Here is a 13,622-nt window from a genome sequence, read left to right as displayed (position 1 = left end):
TGAGTAGCTGACATGTCAGCATGGCTCGTCACTAGATCTAACGTGGCGGTGAGGTATTGGCAGCTACACGAACTGCATTGGGGAGGCAAATGCACGAGACACATGTGGCGAAGGGGTTTAATTGAATTTACGAGGATGCCCTTGCAGGGTGGGGCCGGCCAATGGATGGGTTTTCCTGAAATGGCTCTTCATTGCTAATGGGCACACGAGCCATCGATGGATAGTCTGTTTACCGTTCCATTTCTAGCTTTAATATAATTTACTTCAACTTTTCTGCTAAGAAAAGAAAAGAAAAAAAAAATCTAAGCTAGAAAAATGAAAATCAAAATAATAATAGGAGTTAAATTAGTACTTCATTTATGAAATCGGATGAGCGTGGGAGCGAGGAGCTGTAGGCTTTAAATGCATAAATGATCGATTGACATTATTTTTGGATTTTTTAAAGCTTCATATATTTTCATAAACTAGTGTAATAGCACATGCGTTGCACGTGTAAAATATAGTATTTTACAGTAAACAAATGCATGTGTAAAATATAGTATTTTACAGTAAACAAATGCATGTGCAAAATATAGCATTTTACAGTAAACAAATGGTTTTCGTTTAGACGTCCTTCAAAATATTTGGCAGTACTTCTGCAAGTACCACGTAGAAATTCAAAATATTACTAGTGTGTTTGGTTTTAGAGTTAAGTTGAATTTTGATTTTAATTGGATTATAATGATTGTATAATTGAATTATGAAAAAAGTGTGAAAAAATAATGAATAGTTGAAAGAATTTAGTATTAAAAATAAAATTAAGTATAATAAAATTATATGTGAATTTATGTATGGGATCCACCTTTTTTACTTTGAAAAGTTGATTTTTGTTATGTAACGAGTAGATTAAAGTTAGAGTTAAAATTTTAAAATTGCATTACGAAACCAAACGGAACATAATTTTTATACGAATTGATCGGGTTTCCGGACTAATTAAAAAATAATCGGGCTGCTAGATATTACATATATTCATACCAAGTGCAGTCAAAGGTAGGTATATTTGGTTCTTTTGCTTCATTAGTGCCTTCAAAAGTTATTATACCTTCTGGTGTTTGGATATGGACTGTCGATATGATCCTCTGGAATTGAATAAATCTTGTCCCTTCAATTTAATAGTGGTGAAATTGGCAATACAAGCTGCCACCAACCACAATCACCTTGTCAATCATGGATTAATTTTATCTTGCATGAATAAAAATCATGGTGCATAATATCCATAAATGAAAGAAGAGTCTACATCCTTTGAAATCGAGGTTAACGGCTGCACACAAGAAGGATTTGAACTTAATCCCTATCAACGACTGACTCCAAATGCACCTTCCCAGTGGTTTGTGCATTGATCTTCTCAAAGCAAAAATGCCTTCAGATGCATCTAACAGTAGGCCTTTCCCAATACCTGAACATATAAAACACAAATGAATCTAAGGGGATAAAATGTTAGACACTCTTGAAAAGAACTCAAAGTATTGCAGGTCCAACAAAATCGTATTTCGTTCTCAAGCTGACTAATTCTTAGGTGAGCAAATTCTCTTTTCCTTGAAAAATGATAGATTATGCTCTTCAACCATGTGAGAAAAAGATGTAGTTCCTTAGATAAAATGGAATTGTGAGAAGGTAACCAAATCCAGTTATTTGGCTCCTCCTCATATACGTGGTCACATCCATGGACAAAAGACTTAGAGAACTCTCCTGCCACCTAAAGATGCATAATCCTAAAGTAGATGCGTATTACAATCTGTGGACGACCCTATAAGATGACCTAAGAGCTGTCACTACATTCAGATAACTATCATTGCTATTGGTCTGAATGAATTCTCACAAGTTACCTTCGGCCTGCATTGCTTGGAGTTGAACAATTATCGTGATGTTACACACGACCTCGGCCCAACCTGCCCCCGCGGAGCTCCCGATCTTCAATATATTATAACAACTGATTTGAGCCCACTTCAAAGTTAAAAGAGCTTGATAGGCTAACCTTATAGCTAATCTCCCATTGGAAAACTCGCAGTCAACTTCCCTGCGAATGTACAGTAAACCTAATACCAGTATTATTAGGATAAAGCATAAAGAACTGAATGGCAGCACCCAAACAATGTTTAGTAAAAGCATTTGAAACAAAAGAATGCAGCCCAGAAGAAGAGGAGCTGCCAAGGAGGGACAACAGTGGGATCTAGTATTTGTTGAGTATTAGCTGGCAAGAGCATTCATACAATTTCTCTCCCAAGGCTACTTTACACAACTGCTTTTCTTACTCTGGGGATTTTATTGAAGCAAAAGAGGTCAATAAAGCAATTGTAGGCACATAATCAGTCACCTTTGTCCAGAGAAAAGCAAGATATTTTGGATAGAGGTTCAGTCAACTCTAAAAACTGTAGCTAAATATAATATCATATGGAAGTGTGATAACGAATTTGAGCATTATATGAGGCAAAGTAACATGAAACAAACAAAAATGGAATCGGATAAGTACAATCGGGGGGACGACTTGGCTGTCCAAACAAAAGCCTTCTACAAAAGGAAGTATCAGACATTAGTTTTGTTAGACGAATGCCTCATTTTAAGAGTTGTTGTGACGATGATTACCCAAATGGTGAGCCTAATGCTTCACAGAATATTTATCTCAAGTACATTAGAAGAGCATATTACTTCATTAGGGGCATTGCTGTGTATGCTGCAAGTTTGACTTACAATGTGAAAGAAGAACTGAGAGAAAAAGGAGAAAGAAGAAGACATGGTGTTGCTTAATGGGGGATATTAGCAAGCAGGCTGAGGGCGTCATAACATGTGAGACCAAAAGGATTGAGGGGAAAAGAGCAATATTAACATTCGAGACAATGGTGGGTGATTAGATGCACCAAGATATCATGAAGGAAGGGCCGCAAAATGGCTAGAAGGCTGGGAAGAGGCCAACGGGAAGTGGAAGGCAGTTCACTTCTCAATATCCAAGCAGTGGAGAGAGGTTACTAAGATGCCTCTTAATTCAACTGGAGGTTTGCAGTAGGGACACTGGCCTGAGGAGGACACTGGCTAGTTGAAGTTGGCAGTTGGTGCAGCAGGATGGGTGGTCTTATCAGATCAAGAAAAGAAATCTTTCTTATATAACAAAATAGTGTTCAAAAAATGCATCAGGATGTGAAAGGAATAACAGAAGCACTTCAAAAGGACCTCGAGGGATTTGAAGATTAGCTTGCAAAGGCTAAAGGATATATCAAGGACCAAAAATATTGCATAAACACAACCAAAATTATTGCACATATGACATGATGATGACACAAATTAGCACAGGAAGAATATATTATGGTTTAACTAAGCCAAAAGTGTTGCATAAATCACTCAAGGTACTTCTTAGAGGAAAAAGGATAAAATAATAATAATAATAATAAGGAACTGATTATTAATATGACCACTAATTTTAATACTTCCGGATGTTGGCTTGAGCAAATGCATTCATAAGATATGAATAACATTTGAATTGCATAGAATATATTAAGAGTATGCTTATAACTAAAAATGAATGTGGCAACTGTTCCAAGATTGCGTAGCCTATGCTTGAGCATCAACATCTTCACTTTCCCTAGACTAATAATTCTGATACGACCAATCAGTGCACCACGGAGAAATAAGACATGCTGTATTGAAGCATTAGTGCATAAAACATGAGAGATGAGCAGTAGAACATTCCTTATCTACGATGTCCCATTCAGCGGGAATATGCACTGTGACTGATTACATTACAGCCCAAGCAAGCTACTCAGTATAGAACTCATCTCCATACCCACCTGTGGGACTTGTTCAAAGGTTGTTCTTTAGGATGATGGCAATAATGAGCTCTAAGTAGGAGCACATGCAATTCTTAGCTTGTAAAAGCAAATCTGGCAACAACCTAAAGAATGAACGTCCAACAAAACGAAGAAACAAAGAAAGTAATTCCCAAGGCAATAGCATTTTAAACACACCTGAATAGGTTGATTCATATAAATTTCGGCAAGAAACTCCATCTTTAGATCAACGCTCACCCATAGTAGTGTAAATTCTGAACTGCACCAAAAAAAAAAAAAAGGAACTCCATAAACGTAAAGGAAATATTATTAATTTATTATTTGAAACAAAGAGAAACCTGACATAGACCATTCAGGAAAATAGTAAAGCTAGAAAAATTGACAGAATGAAGCAGCAAGTTCAGACAGCAAAGAGGCCAATTGTAAGGCTAGAAATATATGAGCTCCTCGTGTATTCATCAGGCTGCAGCACATAAAAACTTTTATTGCTTCTACCTATTGGTAAGATCCAATATCGATGCAAGACTTTCGCCTAATTTGATAATTTTAGATATGCACAAGAACCATTTTTTCTAATTATTGAAGAAGCAGAAAATTGTGTTGCATATTAACTGCAAAATTCCATTTGATTCTCCAGAAAAAGGTGAAGCAACAGTTTCCATAGGTGAAAGGGGCGCCAAATGCAACTAATGACATAGGTTGGATTGTTTAATCCCAAAGTCGTGCAGAAAAAATCAGAAAGAGAAGCAGGCAAGTGGCACATTTCTCTATTCGATGGATCTTAGTTACTTAACAGCATGAAGCTTTCGCCTGAATTAAAAAAAAAATACTAATTTAAATCGATGACCGGAGATAAGAGAATGCTGGTGGCGGCTCATAATTGCTCATACAAGAGGCACCCCCATTTTTTATAGAACCTCTTCATTAAAGGGAATACCAAAATTGCAAAGTGAATGGGTGACATAACTGCTTGCTTGAAATCTACTAGCAACTTGAGGGAATGCAACTGTCGGGAGGGCGTGAGAGCTTGGTGAAGGCACTCAGTTTGGCGCAAATGCAGGGAAAAGGCGAAAATTAAGGATGACGGCAACCGCAACAGCAAAGGCTAAAGCCATAAGATGGCTAGTCCTATGCGGGGGGATAATGCGACGTAATGTCGAGCACAATCAATCGGAAAGAAAAGCTCACCTGTTCAATGCGAAATTCACCCGTCTAGTGATGTGGAGCACGGGAAGGATGGATCAGGCATTTCGTCGAGCAGTTTGGAGACGATAGATGGAAACCAAAATGGAGAAGAACTAAACCAGTAATAGGCGAGAGGGAGCGGAGGAGGATGGAGAATCCATATTAGCGGGTCAACATAGAAGACACAATCTACAAACAACACGCGAACAGACGCGATGGCTAATAGGCGGAAAGCCACGAAGGGTCGGAGGGTGAGCAGCGGTTGGGTAAGGTAAGGCAACCAACCTAGATCATCGGCATTGAGGTGCTGGCGCGGGTGTCGAGCCGAGCAGAGTGGCAGGACGGTGGCGAGGGAAGGGGTGCGGGTGGCGCGGTCGGTATCGAGGGGTGTGGGCAGACGCGAGGCGAGGAGACTGGTTGGGGCAGAAGGCGGGAGGAGGAAGCGGGGAGAGAGGGCGAATTTATTTATTTCCTTTTCCTTACTATTTTATTCAACAGGTGGAAATGGCAGGGGCAGAATTGCTATATATGGACTTTGACGCGTTCTAGTTGAGTTATCAGTAGACATATCAAGCTATAGGCCCCGAAACACCAGCAAGACAGACAGAGGATCATCGTCTGGGATCTCGATTTGTTTGTCGGTCTCCGACAATTTTTTGCACTGTCAAATCATTAGTCAAATTTTCACTTGAGATCGAGTTGATGCACAAATCACAGTGGCTGACTTGAGTGTGATGTTACAGTGCACTCTGCCTCCATTGCATGTTCCGCATCCATCTTTTACGATGCGTTTGAATTCAGAATTAAAATAATTTTGATTTTGATCGTGAAAAATGACAAATAAGTTTAGATTATAAATTTGACTTGGAAAATCTGTATTTTTGTTGTGTAATTTGTTGAGTTAAAATTTAAATTTAAATTTTTTTATTTTTATTGTATAGTGTGTTGAGTTAAAGTTAAAATTAAAATCAAAGTGATTTTGATTATGAAAAATTCACGCCCTTAGCTTTTCCATTGGCAATCTTGATAGCTGTCTCTCTTTTCAACCTCGAAGTATATATTTATTATTAGCATAAACGTCGAACACGGTACAATATCGCAAACTAAACCAACACATAATCTTAAAAAACACTGAAATCTCCGATAGTCATATTCCATCAAGCTTGGTACAAACATTGAGACGATGTATTATCCTTTCGCCTGATTTTTTTTTTGGTGAGCTATTGATGTTGACATCACAGGATTAGGTCACCTACATCCTTCCACTTCCAATTTGCTGCCTCGATCAAGCATTGCTTCACCAGCGTTTCTTCTGCTTCCCTTGGTTTCCTGTACTTTTCCCGTATCGACTTGAGTGCTTCTAGCTTGGCCTCTTTTTCATCTATCTGCTTTGAAAGCTCCTCCACTCTCACTTCCAGATTCTTTCCAGTGTCATCTCTAAACTCCATAACTTTGAGACCGCAACGAGCCCGCAATAGCTTCTCCAAATTATCTATGGCGAATTGAATCTTGAAACCTGCGTTCTGCACACCTCTTAAGTAGTACTGCCATGTGCAAAGAAGGTCGTCAGTGATGTTACGGACCTGAGTTCCGCGCATGCTGTAGACAACTGCGAAGAATAGGTGAAATATGACTGCCTTCGCAACAGGGCTAAGCTCACTGTCTGCACTGAAATCCCCATATCTGTCGACCAATTCCCGATAGATAGGAACAAACTGAGAAGGAATCATGTTGTTCCCAACTTTGACAATCTTAGCAGCGTATTTTTTCCACCCAGTCAAATAGGAGTCATTAACTCGGTCGGTATTATCTATTTGTTCCTTGAACCGTTCATACACATGATCTGAATAAGGGAATTCGAGCTCTGGAGGGGGAGGAGGAGCAGAAGAATAATAAAGAAAACTCACAATAGCTTCCCCCTCTTTTCCATGTTTAGTGCATTTTCTGAAAGCACTGTTAATTTGCTCGATATCCTGGGGAGTAAGAGAGCGCATCACTTGCACGTAGGTCAGAGTAAGACCTTCAACCACTTCATCATCCTCGGTCCCGCTTTCGGGCTTCTCATGCTGCACATCTTCCTCCAAAGAGGAAATATCAAGCTGTTCTTTGAACCTTTGGGCGGCGTCATCTAAGAAAGGGAAACTCCCAGTAGCTTTTGACTGCCCTATAAATTTAGCTGTTGCATTTAAGAAACCTTCAAAATCATCGGCTTGGTCGGCATTTAGAGAACGAAGTAGTTGGTGAGAGTCCAAAGAAAGGCCTCTGAACACTTCTTCCATGACAGTTGAGGTTTCTGCTTCCTCTGCCCATTCATCACCTTGTATTTTGCTCTTACCTTTCTTGGGCTTTGCCTCTTCGTACAACTCGAAACTATCAATTAGTTCCCTCCACTGCTTAGAGGCCTCTGCAAAGACAGGTCCAAGCTCTTCTTGGAGGTCCGAAAAGAAATTTTTAATATCTTCCTCCATCTCTGGAGAGAACTCTGTCTCCTCTTCAGCTTCTGGACTGCACGTCTCACTCGAGGATTCTGCTTCCTCTACCATTTCATCTCCGTATATTTCACTTTCGACTTTAGGAGGCTGCAAGCAATCTTCTACTTGAACTCTGATGATCACCTTGCCCGGAATATGTTCTCCTACAGTCCTCAGTTCTAATTCTCCAAGATCTCCTTTAAGTGCAAGTATGATCTGGCGATAATGCAAAACATCATATCAGCTACTACGTCATCAGACTATAGAATAGATTTTGGCAGGGTAGAATAGAAAATACTTAAATAATAGCTGGTTGAGCTATGCGCATTCATCGTCTCGACCGACTTGTATGTTCTTCCGAGCTACGAGGTTATTTGTACTAACAAAAGCAGGAATTGCCCTCACCTAATTTGATGTTTAATCAAGTGTAAACACCATGCATTTTGCATAAATTCACATACACTATATATATATAATCAACGTAACTGTATGTATTTATAGGCCTCCTGGACCATGAGCCCAACCATGATTTACCAGCAAAACAGCTTTTAATATGGGAAGATTTAGCTTTCACCATTTTCTTAGACTTCAGTTTTAGTCTTTGAGTTTTCTTATCATAAGCTTCCTGCTGATGTACTTGTGGGCTTTGAATGGCCAATGATAATCTCTACAAGTTGTATCCTTTTTCAGAGATTATCAATAAGAGCATCTCTTATTCATTAAAAAAAAAAATACGGCTCTGGTGTGGATTCAATGTGAGATATTGCTTATTAGTTCGTCGTGTTCATGCTGGATGTTGAAGACATGTCGGAACCAATCATTATATAATCATATAAAAATGTACGTAATTTGGCTAAAACAAGCAAAAAGAAATTTGTGGCATAATCAACTGTATATGTGCTCACCTTCACGAAGATAAAACATTACAGGGAGAGCAAGCAGGAGGATATCTACCTGAGGCAGGAGGCAGTCAATGGAGGCAGTGACCATACTATCTCGGGAATGATAAACGCACTGTGCGGGATCACGCTGCCGCTCGCAGATATCACACCAGCAGTCATCCGCATCGACTCCATTAAGAAGAGAGTCCGTGAGAGTTAACTCAAAGTGTTTGTACTGGATGACACGTGGTAGTGGGCCACACAGGAGGTGCAGGCTGAAACCACACTCTCCGCACCGAAACATGGGCAGATCGGATCGTTTATCCGTGCAATGGCGGCAGCTGGTTCCAGGAGCAACTCTCTCAACGAAGCAGAGTGGATGTTGACGGTGCGCTTCGAATTCTATCACGGACCTGATGGAACTGCACGCCAGATCTACCTTGAAGTCGCAGTGGGGGTCGGAGCAGCTGTAGACTGGGTCCTGCTGCTTGAAACGTTTTCCGCAGATAGAGCAAGAGGAGTCCTGGGATCCCCTACCGAGGGTGAGGGTGAGGGTGAGGGTGAGCGGACCAGAATGCGTGTGAGCCGGGTGATCGATCTGTCTGCGCAAATTCGAGCTCTCAGCTTCCATTTCCTGAATCCTGCGAGGAGCAGAAAAGGTAAAAAGAAGGCCTATCTCCAAGTTGTTCAAGAATAATGGAACGTCAGCGGCATCGAATTTCTAGCACCTTTGTCTTAGTATTAGCCGGTTTTATTTTCCAATGGAGGCGGGGAAGGGATATAACTCAGCAGTACAGTTTTGTCTTGACAATTGACGCGGTCGAGAAATGAGTGAATCAAGGAGGAGAAGGGGGCGGGGGAGAGAGACTAACTATGGTCTTCTCTTGGGTCATTTTTTAAAATTTTTGTACCATGTACCAAACTCGTGGACCTAACTGATCTTCCAGCTCGATTCAGCTCAATTATTTGGTTTATCATTTCAACTAAGTATAGTCGCATGGAACGGAATTAGCTATTCCACCTTTTCTCTTTTACCCTGTTTCTTGCCTGCAAAGTTATATTATCACATTCCGACATCTAGGAGCTGCAGGAAGATCCATCAGCGTCTGCTTTATATTGGCCGGCCACTGAACCTTGATAGTGTACCACAGGTTTCGACTCCTTGGCGAATTCCGTTCCATTTGCCAACTGGTGTTACTGTAATCTTATTCACTTCCGAGCACCTTTTGTATTGGGATTAATTGATTCAATTTCCCGATAGAAGCAAGGAAGGGAATATAACTCAGCGGTAGATTATCATCTTGATACGATGGCTACGCGAGTGAAGGAGGTAGGGAGAGACTATTTAAGGAAAAAATGTTCTCTCGGCCTTTTGCAAATTTTGTATTCGGTACCAAAAACATGTGGAACCAAATGACTCCCCTCTACTAAGTCCATACCAAAGATTTAACCGGGCCATCGGTTACCGAAAAAAAAGAATCACCTTCAAGAAAACTACTACTTTCAGTTTTATTTGGCCCAGCTCGATTGTTTGATTTTTCAGTTCATCCAAGTATAGTAGCATGGAATTAGCTAGTCCCACCTTATCTCTTCTACCCGGTTTCTTGCCTGGAAAGTTATATGATCACATTCCGGCGTCTCCATCAGTACTGAACCTTGATAGTGTACCTGAGGTTTCTTCTCCCTCTGGGTCTTGTTCGAGTAGTTTGCGCGAAGGAAGAACTAGGTAGGGCCGCTGGAAAATGTTGCACTGGATCTGCATTGATTGTCCCTGGTGTGAAGGCAACAAATAAAAATGCATATTACCAACTGGCCGGCTAAAGTTGACTTCATTTCATAGTACACACTGCTAACTAAAAGGATAAATTTGCTTATGAAGAATCAATCAAATAGGAGTACAGGACAAGATGGAATTAGGTTAGATTAAAAAACTGAAAAAGGCTAATGTGAACTCCCTTCTAGCGTAGGTGTGTAAGAGCAACTTTTGATTGATTTATTTGGGAATGACGAACGGGATTAGGTGTATTAATTGACAACTAAAGCTATATAAAACGTTCTAATATGAACCGCATCAAATCAGAAAAAAACGAGGTTAGGCTAGGAATTCATACAAACACGAATTATAAAAATTGGTGTTATTGTAATCTTATTCTTAATTACAATCTATGTCTTTTTCTAACAGTTTGGTAGTGCCACTGGAAACTGTGCTGCACCGGATGTGCATTGACTCTAGTGGGAAGGCAACCAAAAAAAAAATAAAATGCATACATCGATATCAATTGAAAATTTCTCTGGTTAGCTTTATACTGTTTGATGAACAAATCAGGGAAGATTGATGGAGGTTAGAATTAGCTAATCATAAAAGAAGGCCATGTCCATCACGATTTTTGTATTTTCAATTTTCCTTTTTTATATTTTTAAGAATATTTCCCTCAATATTAACTACTTTTTGCCCAATTTATACAGTTTTATGATTTCTTTAGAAAATTCTTGGAACAATGAATTTGTAATACAACTTAAGCCTTTTCCATCACTCTCCATTGCAAATTTTGTGGTTTTTGAACTATTTTAGTTGTCAATAATTCTTTTCCTCTAAAATTTCAATTCAAAAATGATATACAATATAAATTTTATATTAATCTAATCTTACATGGTTAATTTTTAATATTATTTTTCGTATTTACTATATATTTTATCTTTTTATAATCTTATACTAGGTACTATTTATTAGAAAGATCTTCGAATATTATATTGTTATATATATTTTATTTTCACCTCATGTTAGTTATACATGAAAATTATATGCTAATTCATCTATGAGGAAAGTATACTTTCTAATCGTTTTTCTCTCCTAAGATAATTATTTGTATGTGTGCCTTTAATATCGAGGAAAGATGTATTCATGTATATATGACTTAAATATAATCTATATGTATGTCATTAGTATTTAGGAAATATACTTTGTATTTCAAATTCTATATATATATATATATATATAAGAATTAAACTTAATAATCATATATTTTATATTTATATTTATTAGGTCGACTTTTCATGAAATTTTTAGATTATTATGATACAAATTTAAATTGAAAGAAATTGTACGTAATTAGTTTTTACGTTTCAAAAGCTATAAAACTAATATATAGTCGAAAGATTTTATTTTTGTATAGACAAACTTCAGATATATATATTTTATATGAATATTAAGAAAATCGGTGTTCTTTTCTTGGTAAGAAGGAATTTTTTTTTAGATACTAAAATATTTCCTTATTATTTTTATGAATATTATATATATGGCTAATAGATGTTAGGGAAAGTGAAGTTTCCCTCACTCAACAAATTCCTAATTTTCTTTCTCTAATTAAATTTGAGTCCATATATATTTTTTTCACTTTATTTGTTTATTTATAGCGTAGGAAATTTGGAGGTGTTATTTTTCCACTCGATCGTCTATAATTATAAGCATATTCTCTATCTTCTCTTTTCTTTACCTTTCAATTTTGCGTTAAAATGTTACTTTTATTTAAAAATCAGCGATCCTCCAATAATCTCATTTAATTTTCAATTGAAACAATTTCTAAATCGATAATTTTTTTAAAAAAATTCATAATATATTTATTTTAAATATTACTTTCTATCAAAAAATTATTAATCATTTCAACGCAACACGCGGGTTTTCATCTAGTTTCCATAAAAACCTTAAGTGGGATTTGATTTCTCATAAGTGTAATCGTCCTTTGGCTCATTCCTTTACCTCTTGGATTGATTGTTACAATGACTAATACTAATTTTACTAGTATTAGTCATTGTCACTTACTAGGTTCCAGCTTGATGGTTTGATTTTTCAGTTCATCCAGGTATAGTCGCATGGAATTAGCTAATACACCTTATCTTCTTTACCTGTTTCTTGCCTGGAAAGTTTATTTGATCATATTCCGGCATCTCCGAGCTTGAAGATCCATCGACATCTACTCTATCTGGCCAATGAACCTGAGGTTTCTCCTCCTGGTTGATTTGTTCAATTTGCATATCAGTGTTGTGATCATATTGTCCGAGTCTTGTTCGAATAGATTGCGCTGCTGAAGAACTAGGTATGGCCACTGGAGAATGTTGCACAGGATGTGCATTGACTCTGGTGTTAAGGCAAGAAATAAAATGCATACATTCGATATGATGGCTTAGAACCAGGCCGGCTAAGTTGACTACCTGTCACATTACAGAGTGCTCTAAAGTCCTGTCAACTGGGCTTCGGATTCGAGCTGCAAAGTCGACCTAGACTCGAACATTATTCGCCAGGCAATCCGTTTGATCCATTTTATATCGTGAATGAACACAATATGTGTGATTGAATTCACCGGTTAAGAATTGAATGAGCAATGCGTTTGGGCTTGCTAACTGTATCCTGACCTCTTTTCAGATTTTCCATTTAACACCACTTGATCGTCACTAGCAAGATTTCGGAATCAAACAAGGATCCAGCTATATGAGTAGATTAGAGTCTTCAGCTGACAACAAAAACAAACAAGACAATAGGATTAGGTGAGATTAAAAAACAGAAAAGACTAATGTTAACACCGTGTAGTGTTAGGTGAGTAAGCAACTTATAATTTATTTGGGAATGACGAAATGTGTGTTAACTAACAACTCAAAAGCTATACATGAAGCGTTCTAATTATCTCTTGTCGCGGGCTCCCTTCTTGCCAAGTTTTTTGTCGAAGATCGAACCCAGGGCTCATCCAATGCTATATTGGATTATTTATGCATCTTCTCGACTACCATTTTACCCTAACCTTAGACCGAGAATGTTTATTACTATTGGGGTTCAAATTAGATCTTTCAACGATGAAACTAACTGGACCCGTTCTTAGGTAAATTTGCATTGTTTTGCTCTGAGTTTTTTATTTGTAAATCAATACCTGCTTGAAGATGTACACACTTGAGGTAACAGACAGTAATATGACATTATGAGGAAAAAGATAAATTATAAGAGCCTTAGACCTATACACATTTGAAAACGACTTGGATACTAGCAGGTTTCCGATTGGAAAAAGTATCATGGATCGGATGGATATATGAAGAGTTCGAGCAAGCGGTCAGGCAGAGCCTGGTATGAACAATAAATGCTTATCCGAACATACAAATATGTCGAGTACTGAAGCCTCTTGCAGCTGATATTGGAATGAACATTGATATGGCTGTCAATGAATACACATCCCGATCAAAGGGACCTTGATTAATGTCCTCCAGGTTCAAACTTCCTTTTC

At 38.1% G+C, this 13,622-nt stretch overlaps 1 protein-coding gene and 1 long non-coding RNA gene across 3 annotated transcripts; both read right to left on the bottom strand.

Annotated features, from left to right (window-relative positions):
• Positions 1-1,124: 1,124 nt before the first annotated feature.
• Positions 1,125-5,634, bottom strand: LOC116201376. Of its 2 annotated transcripts, none has more exons than XR_004155868.1 (4): positions 5,007-5,634; positions 3,996-4,077; positions 1,866-2,056; positions 1,125-1,435 (listed from the first exon to the last, which is right to left on the bottom strand). It is a non-coding gene; the product is annotated as an uncharacterized LOC116201376 (long non-coding RNA). The 2 variants fall into 2 exon arrangements; XR_004155867.1 differs by having other exon boundaries at positions 1,866-2,075; positions 5,007-5,628.
• Positions 5,635-6,040: 406 nt separating this feature from the next.
• On the bottom strand, positions 6,041-9,240 carry LOC116201366. The gene is made up of 3 exons (XM_031532589.1): positions 9,084-9,240; positions 8,429-8,996; positions 6,041-7,690 (listed from the first exon to the last, which is right to left on the bottom strand). The coding sequence occupies exons 2-3, from the start codon at positions 8,984-8,986 to the stop codon at positions 6,239-6,241; spliced, it is 2,010 nt and encodes a 669-aa protein (XP_031388449.1). The 5' UTR covers positions 8,987-8,996; positions 9,084-9,240; the 3' UTR covers positions 6,041-6,238.
• Positions 9,241-13,622: the final 4,382 nt, after the last annotated feature.

Source organism: Punica granatum, chromosome 1 (genome assembly GCF_007655135.1).
Source record: "Punica granatum isolate Tunisia-2019 chromosome 1, ASM765513v2, whole genome shotgun sequence".
NCBI lineage: Eukaryota > Viridiplantae > Streptophyta > Magnoliopsida > Myrtales > Lythraceae > Punica > Punica granatum.
The sequence above is the reverse complement of the archived record's forward strand: the minus strand, read 5'-3'. Positions and strand labels throughout refer to the sequence as shown.